The 20,700-nt window shown below is 38.6% G+C and overlaps 2 protein-coding genes across 6 annotated transcripts in view; one reads left to right on the top strand and one right to left on the bottom strand.

Moving 5' to 3' along the window:
• Nucleotides 1-244: 244 nt before the first annotated feature.
• Nucleotides 245-20,490, bottom strand: PTCD2 (pentatricopeptide repeat domain 2). Of its 3 annotated transcripts, XM_014267977.3 has the most exons (10): nt 20,155-20,490; nt 17,244-17,336; nt 14,876-15,005; nt 13,995-14,112; nt 12,582-12,660; nt 11,157-11,248; nt 8,295-8,408; nt 6,803-6,877; nt 5,922-6,035; nt 245-4,547 (listed from the first exon to the last, which is right to left on the bottom strand). In XM_014267977.3, exons 2-10 carry the CDS (start codon nt 17,281-17,283, stop codon nt 4,323-4,325), a joined length of 987 nt encoding a protein of 328 aa, XP_014123452.1. In that variant the 5' UTR covers nt 17,284-17,336; nt 20,155-20,490; the 3' UTR covers nt 245-4,322. The 3 variants fall into 3 exon arrangements, with proteins under 3 accessions (XP_014123452.1, XP_074388291.1, XP_074388290.1); XM_074532190.1 differs by lacking the exons at nt 13,995-14,112; nt 14,876-15,005 and having other exon boundaries at nt 20,155-20,476; XM_074532189.1 differs by lacking the exons at nt 13,995-14,112; nt 14,876-15,005; nt 20,155-20,490 and adding an exon at nt 19,799-19,939.
• MRPS27 (mitochondrial ribosomal protein S27) overlaps nt 19,707-20,700 on the top strand; it is a 42,441-nt gene continuing 41,447 nt past the window's right edge. The window contains exon 1 of one of the 3 annotated variants that reach the window (XM_026794302.2): nt 19,707-20,043. In XM_026794302.2, coding sequence (XP_026650103.1) covers nt 19,980-20,043 — 64 coding nt within the window. In that variant the 5' untranslated portion in view covers nt 19,707-19,979. The remainder of the gene's footprint in view (nt 20,044-20,700) is intronic. The other 2 variants (XM_026794303.2, XM_005488284.4) reach the window with 2 other exon arrangements.

Below are 20,700 nucleotides of genomic sequence, written 5' to 3' on the forward strand. Positions count from 1 at the left end.
AAGTAGCAGTTTTACGTCTCTCTAGTTCATCTTGCTGCTTAAATTTATCATTCACACGAAAATGAAATTACTTAAATAGTAGTCTGCAAGTAGGCAACCAGACATTTGCTGAGTTCAAAGTGCTGTAAATAAGCAGCAGCTTAAAAGAAACAGAAGATGAAGGTGTTGAATGACATCTTCTTTTAAAAACTAATTCTAAGGAAAATGTGACAGTAGAAGGGCAGGCAAGGAACCACAACAGATGTAATTTAAAAACAAATAAACAAGCCTTTATTTCACAATCAAAAATTTCTAGAAGGATGGAAATCTGAAGCAATCTTGAAAAAAAGCCCAAAAGAAAAACAAAGTTGTGTATCTTTAGACCTCTTCATGGTAGGTCTGCCTGCTTTCTGTACTGCTGCAAACGTCAAACAAATCTTTGCTTCATGTTATTTAAACTTGTTCAGAAGGTTCATTAAATATGCGAATGCTCTTCTTGAGGCCTGAAAACATTCCTGAGCTCTCCTGCAATGACTAACCCTTTCACCTTCCTTTTTACTGTGTTGAAGAAGAAAATTAACTTGAGAGAAGCACAAAAGAGGTGAACCTTTCTCACCAAGACTCAAGATGTTTGTGGAAAGAAATATGAAAAACAACAAACAGGGAGAAATGCAGAAGCATCTACAGCAGAGGAATGTCAGTCCTTTGAAGACTGCATACAATCCAGATCCTATTTGAACGTAAAAATGAATGCTTTTAAAATTCAATTAAGAAAAGGGGTCAAACATTCTCTTAAAGGTATACCAATGTAAGAACTTACAACTGTCATTGGTGTACAAGAAACAACATTAACAGGTCTTCGATTAGGATTTCCACAGAATACTGTACACACTGTACTGTGATCATTGACAAAGATCACATTTCAATAAATGCTGTAAATTTCAAAGTAAGTACTTGTAAATCTCTAGGTTTGCACTCATCGCCAACCATTACCAACAATTCGAGGCAGTTTTCTGTTGTCTGAGTTTTCCATTTTAAGATGGCACATGCTAAATATAGGGCAAACAATTTATTCTGCTCTGCCTTACATAAGTGGCACTGCAGGCCATCCCTGGAAATAAGGTTGGCAGGAGAGTACGGTCAAGAAACGCCACCTGCTGTCTCCTGGATCACTGTTCCAAAAGGCTGCTGCAGTGCAAAAAACTGCACAAAACCCATGTTTCATTTTATGGGAGGAAGAACATCTGAGTATGATAAAGAGCAATCCTTTTCCACACAAGAATACCCCAAAGAGCTCTCAGATCCTCACCATAGCTACTTACAACACATAAAATGCTAAGAGCACTTCCTACAGAATCTCTTGCTGTGAAGCCTAGAGAAAAAAAATGCAGCAATTCACTTTGAAATGTAAATGCCTTGGGTTTTTTTCAGATTGTTAAAAATAAATTAAAATAATAAATAAATAAATAAATAAACAAATAAATGCATTTATTAAATTAAAATTATTTAAAATAATAAAAAATAAATAAAAATGAATTGGTTTTAAGAATGTTGGTTTCTTTTTGAGATCAAGGTTCATCATTAATAAAACTGAGTATCAACTCCAGTGACAATGGAATTGTTACTTATCCTATTTTCTGAGGCTTTCTCCATGAGAGCAGTCTAGCAATTTAGCCCTTGACATTCCAGCCATGCTAATCCAGCAAAACCCCTAAGTATTTGCTTATCTGTAGACACGCCTGGGCTCCTGATTCTGGGTGTTGGGACACCAGGATTCAACGGCACCTAAGTACACTCAACTAAGCATCAGACTGAAGACTCTTCAACACAAAAGTCAGTGTGAATCTTGATGCACCAAAAGATGAATCCATACATAATCACCAATTCCAAGATTACCCAAATTACAGACTCTGGTACTTGTATAACACAAATTAGATTTAGCTGGAAACCAGCTACATATATATTAGAACTACCTTTTGTCTCCCAGCTTTTTTTCTCCCTAAGGGAAAATGTTAGCAGCCTTCTACAACACTTCTAAAGCAACAGTCAATATTCTAATTTTAATTGTCTGAATTTTGTGTTTCTTTGAACCTATCCTTTAATCTTAAATCCCTGCTTTCCTTTTCTTCTGAAGTACTGCTAGCTAAGTGCATCTCCTTTCTTTTTCAAGACAAAGATGTTATTTCTCTTAAAAAAAAAATTTACAAATAAACCCCAAGAAAACAAGAATCTCAAGAAAACAAATAGTCAAGAGGAAAAAAAAGGAAAACATCAAATATTTTGACAATTTTAATAGGAGTTATGATTACTTCAGTTGCAGGTAGGATACAGCCTTAGTTAGGAAGCTAAACAATTAGAATGAACAAGTACACATGACAGTCCTAGGACGTTACAACTTCTTGCAATTCATACAAGTTTTAAAGTGCCAAGTTAGGAAATTAAACAGAACTGACCTTATTTATTTGCTATGCAGAGCTAAATGGGTCAAACTCTCTTTAAAAATGTGGCATTTATACACTTTCAACACAACAGCTGTCCCACTTGTACTGGATGACACCAGACAGTTTTCTTGTCCATACAGAGTAAACTGAACAGTAATTAAATTTTTTACCACTAATCCTTGCTACACTGCAAGCAGCCTTTACAAATATCATATTAAATTTATTTGTGGAGAAAAGATTGAGAACTTCTCAAGGGTTACATCTGTTGAATGAATTTTCAATGAAAGGAAACTACACGTGGAATTACATACTACACAATATTACAGAAAAAGTAATAGCTGTGTTTTTAGATTAATGTATGTAGTACTTTATGCCACCAATCATAAAAAGGGTACACACAATTCACAGAAGTGTGATACACACTTCACATTATTCTTCACTCGCATGAAATTCCATCTACTTTGTAACAGTTTTGTACATTTTAAATTCAACATTTATAATATATTTTAAAAATATATTTAATATTTAAAATATTTTAAAAATAATTTTAAATATTAACAAGACACACTGTGACAAAAGAAATAAGTTTCAGAGCTAGAGCTTCAGAAGGCAACATCCCACAGCCTGAAGCCACATTTGTTTTGAAGCATGGATGGGTTCTCGTTTCTTCGGTGTCTCAATGGCTTCAGTGATACAGATGAAGATATTTATTCACAGAAAATATACCCTGAGCCATGACTTTTGCTTGAGTGGAGCAGAGACAAAATAAAAAACAGAAGGTAGAGGAGAGATAATGCAGCCCAAGTTGGCAAGTATCAAGTTGAGTTCCACCTAGTTGTCAGTTCACAAGGCTGCCAAGTTCTTTTATCAATGTGTTCATCACTTCACATGCAAAGGCACCCAAAGGCACAAGAATGTTAGCCAAGGCATATCTGTTTCCAATTCCTTCTATTCTGGATGGTGAGTAAGTTCAGATTCTTGGGTACACAGGACTCACAGACACAAACAGCTTTTTAACGCTAGAGTCCAGCACATTTAATCTAGAGTCATTAAAGCTGGACAAAGAAAGGCTTCTTTGTACTTTTTTTTCAATCCAAAAATAGAGTAAACAATGCAGATGGTGTAATTATAGCTAAAAATGTGATCATAACTGCTCTAAAAACTTTTTATGAATTAGTTGGAAATTTGCATCAAGATTGGCTTATCCTGGGAATCTTAATACCAGAAAAATTAGAAGAAAGCAATTTGTGCAGTCACTCACTCTTGAGAGTGACTTTTGATCAGGAATCTCCTTCAAGGGAGAAAAAAACCCATTGGTTACCACGCGAATTCCCACGGCATTTCCATGATCCCAGTTGATAGGAAAAAAATGCTAATATATTTCTTTAGAATAAAAAGATATTAAAGTGAACAAAAGATGCATGCTTCCCCCTGATTCTCCTGAGATCTATGGACTTTGAGTTAACAGTTCAAGCACTTCCATGCTCTGGACTCTTGCCTGCCTCTATCCTTTTAGTCAGAACATTTAACTTGATGAAGACCAAATTTTCTTCTCATGAACCACAGAAGTCAAGTCAGATACTCATACCATTTTGCTTGCTTTGCTCATTTCCATCCATTCACTTCCAAAATATTTAGCATAAGAAAATCCTGATACAAAAGCCTAAGGAAAAAGTAAAATCTTTCTATCACTCCTATTTCTGAACAACACACAAATATCCACTGTTGCAGCTTGTTTTTAGGATCAAAATTGAAACATAGAAGCTACGTGATCAGTATTTAAAATGAAATTTTATACAAACAACTTAAAACTCCCACTGTGTAGAAAGGGAAAAGATATTTTATTTGAACCTGGATTATAAGAGATACTATCAGCAGTTCAGTTTGGCATCAAATACTGAGCTATCCTAACAACAGATTTGACCAAAGGAGATTAGTACCCTGACAGCCCAATTGCTTCTGATTTAAAAGCTTTGCAGTGGTCTTCTTTGAACTAGGAATCTGGAAAAGCATGTCTTCCAGTGTGCACATGGTTATCTGTCCTGAAGCTTGTAGTTTCGTATAAATATTTCCTAATTTGACAGAAAGGTCAGGGCTCTCTTCCATCTTTTCCCTGACTGTAGCCAGCTAAGGAAGAGAAAATGACATATTGTTACAGTTCAGCAAGTGGAGCTCTCATTCTACCACCACACTGAAGAAAAGCAGTAACTCATAGTAAAAAAAAAAAGCACACAATGTAAGATAGGTGGCTAAGGCAATGACTCATAAGATCATGATTTTACGAAAAGTACATTATGCATCACCACAAAATGGTGGACAGGCACTGGTTATCTACTAAAGAGAGTTTATTAGATTAAAACTTCCTTAGAGTTGTACAATCCTATTTTCAGTCCTAGTACAGACAAACACAATTATCTTCTATTTAAATCCGGGAAACATAATTGTTTCCTGGAATCTACTTTCCAGATCAGCACAATTTTAATTATTATGATGTATCTTCGTAAATGCACAGTACAGTACAAATCCATAAAATTCAGACTATAGAAGACTGAGGAATTCTGTTTTCCATACACAAGAGTATGAGCTCAAGTGTTAGGTAAATCCCTTAAAAATATTATTATCAATAAACTCTTGTGGAAGGGGGCAGCTAGGACTGATGCTTAGGCTTTTTTTGGCAGCTAAAAATTTTGCAAAGTCAAAATACAACACTAACACATGCAATGTTTATTGCAACGACCTTACAAAACAAAATGCTGCTTAAAGAATTTCTTTTCAACACAGCAGTTAATCTATATAGGCAATGTTTTGAAAGGTTGGCCCACCCCTTCTCCTAATATTTATTATTTTGCACTTAGTTATTAATTTTGTTTAATAGACAGCAGTGGAAGACTAAGTATTTAATTATTAACACAGTCTTAAAATGTCTTGCTCTATAGGCATATCCAAAATTAAATACTAAAAAAGCTTTGGAAAAAGCAGCAGAAATGCTGACAAACTGAGAAGGGCTTCATATGTGTTCTGGAGGAAGCCTTCTTACTGTTCAAGGCTGTAAAAACCAGTTTTCACAGTAACATATAGTTAAATAGCAAAGCTACTGTTTCCCTTATCACACTTCCCTTTATAGCATTATAGGTCTTTCATGTGTCACCAACCTAACAATATCACTGTTACCAGAAATTTTATTCTCATTTCACATGAAATGAAAATAGCATAGGAGGCAAGTGATTAGATCATTTAACACCGCCAGGGAAAGTGTCACCTACATTCAGATCAAACATGAGCTTCTAGAAGCAAGATCCAAAATAAAAAATGGAGCTCACTCACAGCTAAGTGTTTTGATCAAGAGCAGAGGAAGCCAGCCAGCTGCGTTGGCCTTGGCATGCACCAGAACCCAAACAACTAGAGCAGGGTGAACTCAGGCACCTGAAGTTCTGTAGGTGAGCCACCACTGTCATGGCTCAGCTCAGTACCATGAACCTTCTTTCACCGCTGTGTACTTACCACCTGCTCTGAAAACTCAGTTCTTTTCACAAAGGGAGGTGTATCTACTTCCACTGCTGCCTCTAATGTATTTATTACTTCTTTTAGCAAACCAGATCTGAGCTGGACAAGGACCTTAAAAATAAAATAAAAACAAACCACACAAACAGTACATATCATAAGAATGCAAATTTTTACAGAAGTATTTGAGGAAGACATGAAGCAAAGCTGGGTAAAATTCAGTTCCAGACAGCGCACTGAGAAAAATCCATCCGTTGCAAAGAAAGAGATGGAATGATCAATTTCTTCAAATGTTTGGGGTTTTTTACCAGGTGAGACCTGGAAAGGAAGGGTGAGGCTTGAGGCAGAGCTCCTCTGATGGAGCTGCACTACCTGCTCTTGAACAAAGTGGTTTTTACCATAGTTTAGAGGTCACTTACACATGCACATGCAGACTTTCTCTCAGATTGTAGACTGCACAACTAAAGGAAAAAAATCATTGCATGTACATATGTGGACATGGTGTGCAGGGCTGAAGGAGGCCTAAACTGGGCAGTGCATTTACTTACAGCTGGGTTTTTAAAGTCTTTTGGAACTAGAAAGCAAAAATCATAGCTAGAAGTTGTTCATGGGTCTATGCTCACACATATAGGATTGGTCTACTTTACATTCCCACCTATGGCAGGAAGTGATTTTAAACAGTGGGTGGAGACTGTTAACAGCTCAGAATGTAAGTAATCCAACTGACAGAAACTGTCTGCTGGCTCAAAAACAAGCTCAGCAACATTACCAACATATGCCTGTGCTAGTAAGAGGCTGGTCTTCAATTACTTTGCACCGGGGAGTTTATTGGCCAGTGTAGCATACTCTGCAAAATTTTAATACAAGGCAAGCATACTTACTTTAAGATTATTGTACAGTTTGTTCTCTGTTCTCATTATCTGGGAACAGTAAAATTTGGCTTGTGCTACATCGTTCTGGGAAGGAATCATAAATAATATAAAAATAGTCACACGTGTCAGAAACTTGCACAATGACAGAAAAACAACAGACCTTAACAACTATTCAATAAATCACATCTAGAACCCCTTTACCAAGACCCATAGACACCAAACAGCACCCAGCCCGCAAAAGGAATACCCCACACTGGAGTTCCCTTTCATCTGGCTCTTTAGTACTGTGTGTGTCTGTCACATGTAACCACCACTGAGCATGAGATCACCTAAAGGATGGAAGGTTTACACACATGCTCAGTTCAACACACGTCAGAGTAATGAAGTGCAGCATATGTTACTCTGTGTATTCACCCTGCCCAGCCCTTCTAACCCTTTGGACATGCATATTTACAATACTGTATCTATGTCATCAACTGATCTGAATGGACATTAAATGTTACACTGACATTTACCAAACCAAGCAATGTTACTTGGGATCAAGAAACATCTTTCTTATAGCAAAGAGTGCTGTCAAAATTCATTCAGCCTTAAGAACAATTAAATGTACTGCGGAGCATTATTCCATTTGCAAAACAAGAATATTATCATGCCATTGTACCCATGAATAAATTTATTTCAATGATGCTATTTTTCAGTGTCTCCATTCACGCAGACAGAGCAAAAAAGACCACAGAGTGCATAGAAACCTTTACCAATTCTACTCCAAACATCCAAATTTGTAAGTAAGATCAAATTTATAGCATTTCCAGTGTCTCTGACCTCTGTTTTAACATGAAACAGAGAAGGATCATGACATACCCAACCTGCATACACAAATTAATGGCAGAGGAAATCCAAACTGTTTTTCAAACTTTAGAATTTCCTAATAGTTATTCTTCTGCGTCACTTTTCACCCTGTGCTGTCTCAGAGCCTCTTCATATCAGTACTTAGGCATATCAGATAAAGCAAAACTTCACCAGGCAGAAACATATTGTGGAGAAATTCCCCCTCCCTGGCAGTAGTGAAATACATATCAAAGCCTTTGAGTCTGCCTCCCAAGACAATCATTTAAAAGAGACAACTGCACAAATACTTTAAATTATCATCTTAATTCTATTTAATGGAAATTACCACTAAGTAGCAGTATCTGCAGGACTAGATCCATGGTGACACCTAACCTGGTGGCTTAACTCTATAATTTTTTAATGTTCTAAATAGTATTATCACAAAATATGTATGCATCACACTCAAGACATATGTTTGCATTTAGAAACTTCCAAATTCAATTTGTACAATCCTATAATTCAGGAGACTAGAAGTTCCAATACTTGAAGCTATTACATTATCTCCATGTTAGCTTCCTTTCACAAGCTGTCTACAACTTCTCTACAGAGTACCTCTCTACAGAGGTACCTCTCTACAGAGCCCCAGGCACAAGTGAAAACAAAGACACCATACCTGCTTGAGAGCAGCTGCCATTGCAAAGCAGTACGCTCGCAGTGGCAACGTGTCACCTTTTAGCTGTGCTTCTTCAAGCAATCTCGCAGAGATTTTGGAAGACTCTGGGCTGCCCTGCATAGAAATACCACAGGAAGTTGAGCTTGTTTTTATAGTTATCTGAAAGAACCATAAGCACCTGCCATCATATTCAGAAAGTATTCAGAAGTCAACATACTGTACAACCACAAAGGCACTATCTGAACCCAACCAAGCAGATTCTGTGCAGCTCTTTTTGAGAAACACAACATAAAAACACGATATTCAAAGTGACAGAGGTCACAGGAGGGTAAAAGTAACTTCTGTTATTTTAACAACTACACCTTGCCCTAACTACTTGGGCTTCTGCAAGAGATGAAACAGCCCCAGCAGGATTCTAAACAAATAGATATTTTCATTTTCACCTTCAAATAACTTCCAAATCACTAATGAATATTAATTTTTGTTGTTACTTAATTATAAAAGCTACATTAGATAGTTACTTAAAATCAACATTTTCTAAGCTTGAACTGTTAAGTACCATTTCACCAAAGAAATCTAATGAATTTGAACATTTAGCCATTTCGAGCCTCTCTTAAGGATTAATTCTTGAAAAATGCTTCCAAAATATATATTCTAATATTACAGCTTAGACATCTGCCTTTTTCCAACACAGAAGGCTTCCATTATGGTTGGGAATTTTCAACAGGTGACACTAAATGGCAATGAGTTAAGCTGTGTGCTACCTTTCAAACTGTCGACTCTCCAAAACAATGGAGAGTGGAAATCACAAGTGGAACTGACTGGACCCCAAACAAAATACTATCTGTCAAACCTAAAAGCTGGCAGCAGGAATGTTTGGAAACAACTGGTACCACCAATATGGATAAGAGTCCTCAGATTTGGTGTTGATTTCTGTTGCTAGTACAGAAATCAACACCAAATCTGAGGTGTTGATTTCTGTACATAGTGTCTTCCTGCAAAATATGGTTCAAAATATGTTCCTTGAAAATTTAGAAACATTTTGATCACCAGAAGACTGATTATTATTACATAAATACTTTGTTATCATCAAAAGGCCTATAGCTCTTTCCCGCTGTTACCTCAGAGTATGGCAGTGCCTTACAGAGAATTAAACCATCCCAGAAGTGTTTCAGAGTTGACCTCAAAAATACCTTTGTGCAAAGATTAAACATTAATTCCTCTGTTTATCCATTGGAAATAATCTAAGTTTAAGCCTTCTGTGCTGGTCTCTGGCAAGGTTATTCAAAAGAAACCAAGAATGGTAAAAATCCAGCAACGCTTTCAATGATACCAATATTGTTATTTATATTATTTTAGTACAACATCTTGAAGACACTTAATTTCAAGATTTTTTCTGACATGCTTTATCTTGTATCATGAGAAAAAGCAAGTTTGAGCTTCACCTTTTTCCTCCTCCTCCTCCTCCTCCTAAGAGATGAGCCAATAGATTAAGTTTTTAAAAGAGCTCCACCTACTCCTATTTAGTGCATAAAGGGTTACTACAGCTTACTTCCCTATTGATAGTACTTTATCTTAGTGAAAAAGCCCCACAAATTTATCGTGACTATTCAACTCAACCAGGTGACAGAGCAGAACCATCTCCCCCTCTCTTTTCATCAATAGTAATAATGGGCCAGATTCTCTGTTGAGAATATATGTAGGGCCAGAAGTAGAAGAAAAAGAAGCCTTGGGAACCTATTCCTGTAGGACATACCTTGGATCTAGCATTCTAACTGCGGGCCATGTTAAAAAAACTTGCAAACATTTTAGGAAAGAAGTTACAATAGACCTAAAGGCAGCTTAAATTCATTGGAACTGAGAATTTCAGAAAAACCACAAAAACTGCTGCTGAGGTACCCTTTTAGGCTATGTCCTTGTTATCACATTTGCACTCAGTTCCTTGTAAGGTTAACTGAGAAACCTGAGGAAGTTTAGTCTAGTGGTGTAATTTTTTCCCCAGCCAGTGTCTTTATACAAGATGAGGAAATGGAAGAAGAGTTTCCAAACAAGTTTGGGAAAGATTCATATTAAAATTTCAATACCCTTTTCCTGACCCAGAAAGGGGTCTGGAAAAGGGTATTGCAGAACTGACTCAAACCTGGAGAGGAAGATCAAAATAAAAAGTTCTGGGATCTCACTTTGCTATGAAAGGGAAACAGTTCTAAGAAAACACTCATATAACTGACGTATTCTAGTTTCTTACCAAGCTCATCCTCTTTTTCTTTGAGCTAAACATACAGGTAAGCTCAAGGGGCTGTCTGTTTACCTAAAGGCATTCATTTATGCTTCTTTTCTCCATTCAGATGCCCCTTTTCATCAGGCGTGTAGGGAACAGATTACAATTCTGCCAAATTTGTGTACAATTACAAAATGAAATTACAAGACTGCTTGTAGGGGGAGGGGAGAAATGGATGGGGGATGTCTGGCAAATAGAACACGCCATGTATATACCTTAAGGAAATGAGACTATAAAACCAATACTGAGGCTGAAGCACAGCGTACTGAAGAGAGGCAAACATCACAGAGAAAGAATACTCTAAGGTAATCAAAGGCTGAACTAGATTTGTTTCTTAATGCTCATGTCCATGCAACTTTTTAGAGATTTGCTTTGTCACATTAGTTCGTATGGGAAACAACGTATGTGCACCATATCATGTACAATGAAGCACCTTAGGACTTACATATATAAGTTTAAAATACTTGCACTAGATACAAAATCATGACAGGGAAATTATGGAAACATAAAAACATCCAAAATTTAAAATCTAAAGGGAGAGACAGAGAAGGCATTTCAAACACTTCTTCATTCATAATACTTACCAGTTTATAGCATATTGCAACTGCAAGTAGATAGGTTTCTTTGTTGAAAGGTATACCTTGTTTTTTCATTTCCACCAGAACTTCCAAAGCACCTACCAAAAATATATTAGTGTTACTCACTTCATATATTTAAGGCTGTACCTCTCGTAACTGAAAAGAAGAAACAAGTCAATAAGGTATGAGTTCAATAAGTTTATTTGAAAACTGAAATTTGTTATTTAAAGAATTCAAAAAGTTTAATGCATGGTCATTTGGACCTCTTTCAATTTAGCAAGGAGGTTTTCAGTTTACACTAGCACATGGCCTTATTCCTCCATTATTTTTACATGAAAATCTAAAACTAAATTCTATACACCTGAAAAAGCCACTCTCATTGTTCCTAACTGCCCAGAAAGCTTCCACCACTGTAGGCAAACTACATAGCATCTCCTCATTAAGTCACATGGTCCATTTCACAATGCTGAATCACAGAATCACAAGGTTGGAAGACTTTCAAGTTCATTGAGTCCAACCCAGCCCTAAGACCTCAACTAGACCATGGCACCAAGTGCCACATCCAATCCTTTTTTAAACCCACCCAGGTATGGTGAGTCCACCACCTCCCTTGGCAAACCATTCCAATACTTTACCACCCATTCTGTAAAAACCTCTTTCCTGATATCCAATCTCTATTTCCCTTAGTGGAGCTTAAGACTGTGTCCTCTGGTTCTGTGTTTAGGTACTGATCTAGGTCTCTTTTGCAGTGGCCAAGTTGCAACTTTTAGGACAAACATTGCTGGACTCAAATTTGCCAAATGTTAAGAGACCAGCTGTTATGTGTTCAACAAATATCAAATAAAGGGATTTGCTTGAAAAGCTTTAAGGTTTTCTCAAGGGGAGTCTTTTAAGTTAGGTCAGATGATTTCTCCTTGTCTTCATATAGGGCCAAACTGATTTGAAGCATTGGACTTCTACACTGCTGTAGCCACTCTGAGGGAGGACACAAGTAAAAAGGTACTCTTCCTTGCTCTGACACAAATGCAGAATGGAGGAAAAAAATCGTTGAGGAAATTAACATTCCAAAGGCACAGAAACCAGGTTTTCAACAGAGAAGAAAAAATGCTATGGGAAATAACAAAGTAAAGAAAAGTAACAGTTCAGTGAAGACGGTTTGGGGGGAAAAGCTCTCTTGGATAACAGCAGTTCTGTAGAACTTGAATGGCAAGAATTCTGTAGGGAATATGAAACAAATAGACTCTTCCATTTTTATTACACACTACAATGCAACACATTCACATCTACAGTTATGTTCACGATGTTTGGCCATTTAAAATCATAGCCAATCAGCCTATATATATGTATATATATATATACACACACATGCACCACTTACAGTAAGAAGCATCCTCCCCAAAATTAATTTCCCTTAGCAAATACAGTACTTACTTTCAAAATGGCCCTTTTTAAACAACATAGTCATCAAAATATGGAATGATGTACTGTCTGAGAAAAATCCATGCAAATTCTGGAGAGGAAATAGAGCAAGCATAAAAAAATCAGGACAGTGAAGAGTCTTACTGTGCACAGCATTTAACAGGTCTTCCTACTGGAATAAGTCTGATTTTACAAGTTCAGCATTTAACTCTCTGGGTTCCTTGCCTGTCCGTCTCTCTGTCAAATGATGTCTAAAATACCAGTGACTCATTATGGTCAAAAGCTCACTAAAATTAAACAGAAAATTCCCAGAGAGTCCCACTATCCTATTTTTTTAAATGACCTCTAAGTCAATGGAAGCAGAAATCACTGATAGTTTGCAGCTAATGAACAGTATCTTTTGGAGTGAAGTACCACCACCATGAAATGGAATGAATTTTTGCTAATTATAATATCAAATGATCAGTATAAGAGCAATAGTGATGATGGTAACAGTATCAGAAGAGAAAGGAATTAAATTTTATTCCCAACACTGTGTGTTGGGAATAGACAAAATATATCAGAGGTATTGAGTTTCTGCAGCAGAATCTGGAGAAGTGGTACTCAAACTGTATCTACCACTTACTATGTACTATAAGTACAGCAGTTCCTGTCTTAATGATCTAGATCTTAAAAAAACTCAAACCATAATAGAAACTACATATACACTTTCTTATACATGTCTAACTTAAGAATAGTAGCAACACTTCTGCCGTTTCTGGCTAGACATATCTCATGCCTTAATGAATTAATTCCAGTGAGATTTTCATTGGCTGCCAGAGATTTTTGAAGTCACAACATTATTGCATGCACTGGGCCTGATTATTATCTTGCATAATAGCGCGCACAGAATTTTAGAAATGCTCAGAAACAAGTCCTTCAGTTCCTTCAGCACTAAAATGGCCAAATTTCTGAGCTGATGAGTATCATACCACCTCTGTAGTGTTCAGAGAGAGACTGAAGTACAGAGCAACAGGATGAACCTGTTAGTGCAAGTAATCCAAGGAATTTCAGAGGACTACCATAGAAAAACTTACAAGTGCTCATTTCCAAGAATGGTTTAACACAACACAAGATGCAGGAAAACATGCATCAGCTGTATTCATTTAAGTAATTATTCTTTCATCAATACTTTAAATTTAAATTTTATTCAAATGATGCAGTTATACAGAAATAAAATTACCAGTCAAACAAACATTTGATTACTATGCTAACATAAAAAACCATGTAATCTGCACACCTAAATTAATGTCATAGATGTCTCTGTTACTGCAACACATCTTCAAGTCTATCAGCTCATGCAAGACTCATGTGTAGCATACCATTACTCATATCTGACTAATAATAAAATCAACAATATGTTTACTATATATACAGGGGAATTACCTGATCTTTGATAAGTTCTACTGCAGGTCTTTCAAGGTCTAGCTCATAACACAGTCTCATAAAGAGTGGCCCAAATTTAAAATTATGTAAGGCTGTGATTCTATTCTGTTCATGGTACCTATGGGAATGATTAAAAAATTAATCACACAGGGCATGGAATTTGCCAAGGGAGAACAGCTTTAAATATACAGCAAGATCTGTAGGTGCAATGACTGAGGCACACTTTCCTAGCTGCAGCAGCCAAAGATACATAGATACCAGGAAATAAATTTTAAGGAAAATCATTGTTTTGATCAAACAAATAAATTAACTGGTAATAAATAATCTCTTTTATATCAATAAAGTAACCTTCATTGAATAAATAATAGAATGGGTCTCTGCCTTGAAAATTCCAAGCTACTTCACCTTCTATTCATGGAGCAACTGCAAAGGAAGTGGCAGCAGTTTATTTTAGCAGCAGTAAGTGCTAAACTTTAAAGATAAAGCATTTCACTTTTTTCTTTAAGTCCCTATATCATACTTACTAGGAAAATTTCCATTCACAAAACCTTTTGCTGCTGACTACTGGTTGTAGGGCAGTTTATAACCACGCATGTCTTGGCTGGAATGCCCCAGAACACCTCTGCCTTGCAGCTGTGGGATAATTTTTTTCTCTGGTTCACCATACAGTAGGACACCACTTTGCTCCCATAGATTAACTCTCCTTTGACTTGAGAGTCTCTAAAGGGTTGGACGATCCAAAGTATTTAAATAAAAATACAGACTTAAATCAAGGGATTAACTATGCATTTTGCAATTAGGGCAAGACATAGCCTAAGATGATCTAATAAAAGCAAAAAGATAAAAACAGAAAAGAGAGTTACATGGATCACTAAAAATACCTGTAAATAATTTTTCTGGCTAGTTCCACATCAGATGAATTCTGACATAAATGCAGCAAATTTTTTAATTCATTTCTGAGGATGATTCCATTCTTCTTTAGTTTTTCTTTAATATTTTTAAAATATTGATCTGAAAATAAAACACGCACAGCAGCAGTCTATAGACAATTCTATTACCTGCGTTACATACTTAGTACCTGAAATATGGAGACTCAGTGAAGCAGAACTCTTGTTTTTTTCACCAAGAAAACTCCATAAAACTTCTAACAGACAAGCATGCCAATATGTCCCCATGAAGTCATGTCAGACTTAGAAAACCAAGGAGATGCTTACTGTGAACTTAATTTCACTATATATGTTATGGAGCATATCAGGTAATGCAAAAGTTTTAACAAAGAACAAAGTTTTGTAACATTTTATGTTCTTTTTCTAAAAGGCAAGCAAGCAAACAAAACCATTTCCACTCAGCATTTAAATGACCATAAGAACTTCTACACAATACTGCTCAGACAGAAGACTTAAATTCCTTCATAGCTGATGAACACACAAAGACTTTCATACATAATCTACCTATTTCTTTAAATAGCCATAAACTTGGAGTTGCTACCTTTCTCCTCTAAAGCAGAGAGTTTTCTATCCAGCACATTTTCCTATGACAAAGCAAGCAGAAAGACCTGTCCTTCAGCTGGTAATTTCAGGCCTCTGACTCAGATGCACACAAGATTAAAAGCACGTGTACATTAAAAGCTCCATTCCTCTCATGGTACTGCCACCATCTTGGGCTGTGAAATGAACTTTTTTACAGCAGTTGCTGGGTCACTGCTGTTCCCAAGCTAGTAACCTGCACAAGAGGTGCAAAGTGGGCACCAGAGAACAATGAGTACAGTGACCTAATACACATCTGTGGCAACATGCAAATAAAAGTCCTTACTCAAGACTGAGGTGCAGAATTGAAGCCTGTGAAGCCAGACAAACATATATGTGCAAGTATGCACATATAATGGCTGTGATGTGTTCAAAGGTGTGCAGGAATTTCAAAAATATTTGGCATCTGAACTGTATTTACATTATTCTAGCTAACTGTATAACTACTGTAGCTACTAGTATAACTATTGTAACTACTGTAAGATAATTGTAGTTAATACTTGCCTCACAACAACAATAAATAATAGCTATTAGATATTCTGTATAAAATTTCCCCTAAATTTCTAAATAAAGTTTATTACTAGCCATAGTTCTTTTCATCTTTCAAGTATAACATCAAACACTCAATACAGAAACCACACACACATACAGACAAATAGGCACTTGGAACAATGTCTTCATTAGTTTTCAAAGGATTTAGTTTGCACAAAACCAGAAGGTCAATTGTGATCTATAAAGCAAAATATTTGGCTACTATTAACCTGCTTTAGGAGAAATTATTGACCCCAAGCAGAAATTTCAATATTTCTCAAGTACAGGATGAATAAATTACGACATGAGTATACCATTATCCCAGCAAAATACAACAATATTTTGACTCACACCTGCACAATTTTAATTCTACTTAATATAGAAAAAATATCAGGATGATTTTACTTCCCTCTCTGTCCCAGAAGAGTGGGTTATATAAAACTAGATCTGATTATTAGTCTCTTCTTGCCTCAGAATTAACTACAGCCTTTGGAACAGTTTTCAATTTGTATCACTAGCACACCCACGTATGATAAATCAGGAGTTTTACATTGCTTTTCTTAACAAGGGCAGCTTCATGTTCATACTTATGTTTCTAAAATAAAGGAATTTGTATATATTTTAAATAGCATGACAAGATCAGAAAAAATCCACTGATCCTGCCCCTACATTAATTTGGAAAACCTGAATTTGTTTTTTATATTCTGAGTAGCATATATCATTTGGAATCAGATTACAACTGAAAATTCACATTAGGAAAAAAAAATTAAAAGATGCTGATAAAGTTTAGGGAGCAAATTAAAAAAATTTACTGTGAAAGCTCTTGTCTGGATAGTAAGGTAACTATTTAGCTTTGTGTTAACTTTCTGAGCTGATATTATACTTGAAGCAAGATTTGTAGACTGAAATAGTTTTTTCTATTAGACTATCTTACAATGTGTGAAACATGAGGGCGCAAACATTTCAGGTCTTGCGTAAACACCTTACAAACATGAAAGCTTCTCAACACAGCAAAACTAATACTAAATTTCATTCTACAAAGCCTCAGATCTTCCAATAATGTTAAGTACAAAATATTTGCAAGAGGAAGACATAATTTGTTTCTTTAAATGAGGTGAATTGATGATATTATTATGACTTTGACTGCCTGTTTCTTAAGACTCATGCTAAAGTGGTGAAATAAATGGTATACCTTTATTGCCATGAAGCTCATTTCTAATTGCCACCTTCATCTGCTGAAATTCTTGTAACTTTATATCTTCTTCTGTTAGCAGATACCTCTTCCCTGCCATAAGAAAAAAAGAGGAAGGTCAGGTTTTACGTTACACTGTATGATTTAATAGTACAGAACCTAGCACGTATGAAATATGGACAATTGTATGATGCCCGACCATTGGGATAGGACACTAAAAAACAGACTGCAAAAACTGCAGTTACTCACATCACTGACAAAACAACCCAAATAATATGTCACAGCTTTCCAGAGCTTATGCGTACAAGGATGAAGAAGTATCTAGTTATTGGATGTGCAAAAGAAAAAGTAGAGGCTACTTCCTCTCCACTAAGCCAAGGTACAAGAAGATTCTGCACAAAATTCCTGCTCCCTCCTTTACACTTTTATAATGATTTGTCTTGTTCTCCTTTGTTTTTCCACAGTTCACTAGTGTCACAACTTGCTTACCCCACAAGTGCTGTCCTTGCTACTGTAAAATGAAACATTCTGGCAGCTCCCAATGCAGTAGGAAGTCACAAAAAGCTTATTTTTTTAATTTATAAAAACAACAAGTGTATTATTTGCATTGTAGTAACACCCTGGAGACCTAGTAATGTTCTGCTGCTGTACAGATGTCAGAGGTAAGACAGTCACTGAGTCTAGAATGTCAAAATTAACTCTGGGTGCTGACTTTAACTGTACTGCGTTGCAAGCTGCTTTAAAACAAGCATCATGCAAAAGCTATTTGACAAGTTTTTGCTGTCACAAAAACAGGTGTCCAGAGGATTTTTATTTGAAACCACTGATTTTGTAACAGAGAGTCACGATAACAGATTACACTGTTACAATCTAATATTTTAAGGTTTTAGCTTATAAGGAATTATTCTAACCATGAAAGCACAAGAGCAAGTATTGAACTGAGTTAGGTTGCGTATTTTCATTCTGCATATCCCTAGGAAAATGTAACTGGCCATGTAAATAAAACCACTTGTTTTCTAAGCAAGTGAAGCATGATAATGACACACTTCATAAAACCTGAAGAAAAAAATCCATTAAATGGCACATTTATCCATTAAATTTAATTGAAACAGTTCCAATGGGTAAACAAATACATTTTACTCAGCATGAAATTGACCTGCATTACACTGCCATTTCCTTCCCACAGACCTCTGTTGGTCTAGCACTGAAAGACCATTCTTGTCATGGGCCTCTCCAAAGCTGGTGAAGAAATCATGCTGGTGCCTGGGGTGGAACTAGTGCATCACATATCATGGACAATCAGTTGTCAGTGTCAATAGAGAGATTAGGGCAGCAGAATTTTATTTTTCTTGAATTCAGTTTGCTGAATTGTACTGCTCTCTTAGACACATACTTACTGTGTTACAGAAATGTTTCAAAACCAAAGGGACTTCCAAGGGAAAAAGCGGGAGATGGATATGAGAGCTGGCATGTGCAGGTGGCGCAGACTATCCCACAGAACTTAACCAACCAAACTGCTTAAGCGTCAGGCACACGGCAACCCTCTACATGGCCAGTCCCTGAAGGGGATGGGCAGAACTCCATTCAAGATAGAGAGGTCTCCATGTCCCTGAGGGGTATAGCAGAGGTGTAACCTGAGCAAAACTTTCAGCTCTGCTGGCATGGTAGGACAGAAGCCCTGCCAGAACCTGGGCTGGGGAGCATGCTGCCATACACCTCTTTTCCATGCGCCCCTTTTTCCTTATGTCTGAATCCCAGGGTATGCATAATAAGGCTGTCATCCTCCCAGAAAAGATACGCATTTATGAATCTGCATGTTTATTTGTTTGTGGGTTTTGTTTGTTTGTTTTTGGGGTTTTTTTTGTTTTGCTTTTCAACGTCATATCCTGACAGTAACAAGCAGGGGATATGCTGACTAACACTAACCTCTGGGGTGACCTTACTGCACCCTTCCAGTGGGGCCTGCAAGAGAGCAGGAGCAGAATGTAGGCAGGGGCATGTACTGCTAAGACACGTGGGAATGGCCTTCTACTGGAGTCAAAGGCTTTGATTAGAGAATAGGTTTAGGTAAGAGATGAAGAAGAAATTCTTTACTAGGAGGGTGGTAAGACAGTGGAATAATTTGCTCAGAGAAGCTGTGGATCTAGCATTCCTGGACAGGCTAAGGGCCAGGCTGGGATTCTGAGCAACGTGGTGTAGTGGGAGGTGTTTCCACAGCACGGTGTTCGCAGTGGATGATATTTAAGGTCCCTTCCAAGCTAGGCCATTATGTGATTGCTGCACCGATTCTGTGACGTCGTCTCTCCCCGGGCTGCACCTCTGCCGCGCCAGCTCGGCCCGTCCACCGCAGCACAATCCGCGGCGCTCCCCGCCACAACACCCGGCGCCGAGCCGGGCACCCGCTCAGGAACTACAGCTCCCATCAGGCACACAGCCGGCAGCGGCGAGCGGGCCTGCCGGGAGCTGCAGTACTCCAGGAGTTCCGCAGACAGCGGGCAGCCCCGCGCCGCGGCCGGGCATCCCGGCACCCACCCCCGCCGTACAAGCCGCGGTACCTGCGGGCGCGCAGCCCCAGCCGCCCGAGGCAGGCGGGCGGACCGCCGAGCGCCGCGCCGCCTCCCGCGCCGCCCGCCCGGAGCCGCCCGCCAGCACCGCCGCCATCTCCCGGCCGAGCCCGCGGGGCGGGGCGCTCGCAGCACCTCCGCTCCGCCGCCCGCCTCCTCCGGCCTCGGCGCCATGGCCGCCCCCGTGCTCCGGCGCGCCGTGCTCTGCAGCGGGAGCGCCCTCGGCGCGGCCCCAGGTCGGTGCGCTGCTGGCGGGGCGGGGGGCGCGGCGCTGGCCGCCGTGGTTGCCGCCGGCTGCGGTGGGGAGCATGAGCAGGGACGGGGTGCTGCGTAGGGACTTCACTCACCTTTCCCTCTTCATCTGTGTGCACGTGTGGATTTGGAGATAGCTCAGAAGACGTTTAATGGCTAGTATGCAGTGCAGGAGACTGTTCGCAATTTGCTTTTTAACTGGTAATTCCCCGAGCCGATTTCATAGCTCGACATGGTAGTACCTGCCTTTTTGGATTAGGGCAAGCCACGCGGAATTGTACGGGAGGCCGCCAAACCCGCGGCAGCGCGCGTTCAGGAAAACTGGTACCGGCGGTGACGGAGGCGCCACCAGGACTGGTGTTTTGGAAAAGCCAAAGAGCTGACCTTGGGGAAGGACTGAGCCCAGTAAGGCGGGGCACAGTGTGCCGGCGGCGGGTGCCTACTGCGCTTTCCGCCCTCGTCGAGCACGCGTGTCCCGGTAGCTGCAGCCGCGCCGCCCGGCCGGGCCCCCTGGCTCCGGGCCTGGCACACGCGGGGCCTGTGCTGCGGAAAAGGCCTGGAATGCCTCGAGCTTGCTCGTGGCATCCCTAGCTGTGAATGAATGAATGAATGAATGAATGAATGAATGAATGAATGAATGA

This window comes from Zonotrichia albicollis, chromosome Z, assembly GCF_047830755.1.
Source record: "Zonotrichia albicollis isolate bZonAlb1 chromosome Z, bZonAlb1.hap1, whole genome shotgun sequence".
Classification (NCBI taxonomy): Eukaryota; Metazoa; Chordata; class Aves; order Passeriformes; family Passerellidae; genus Zonotrichia; species Zonotrichia albicollis.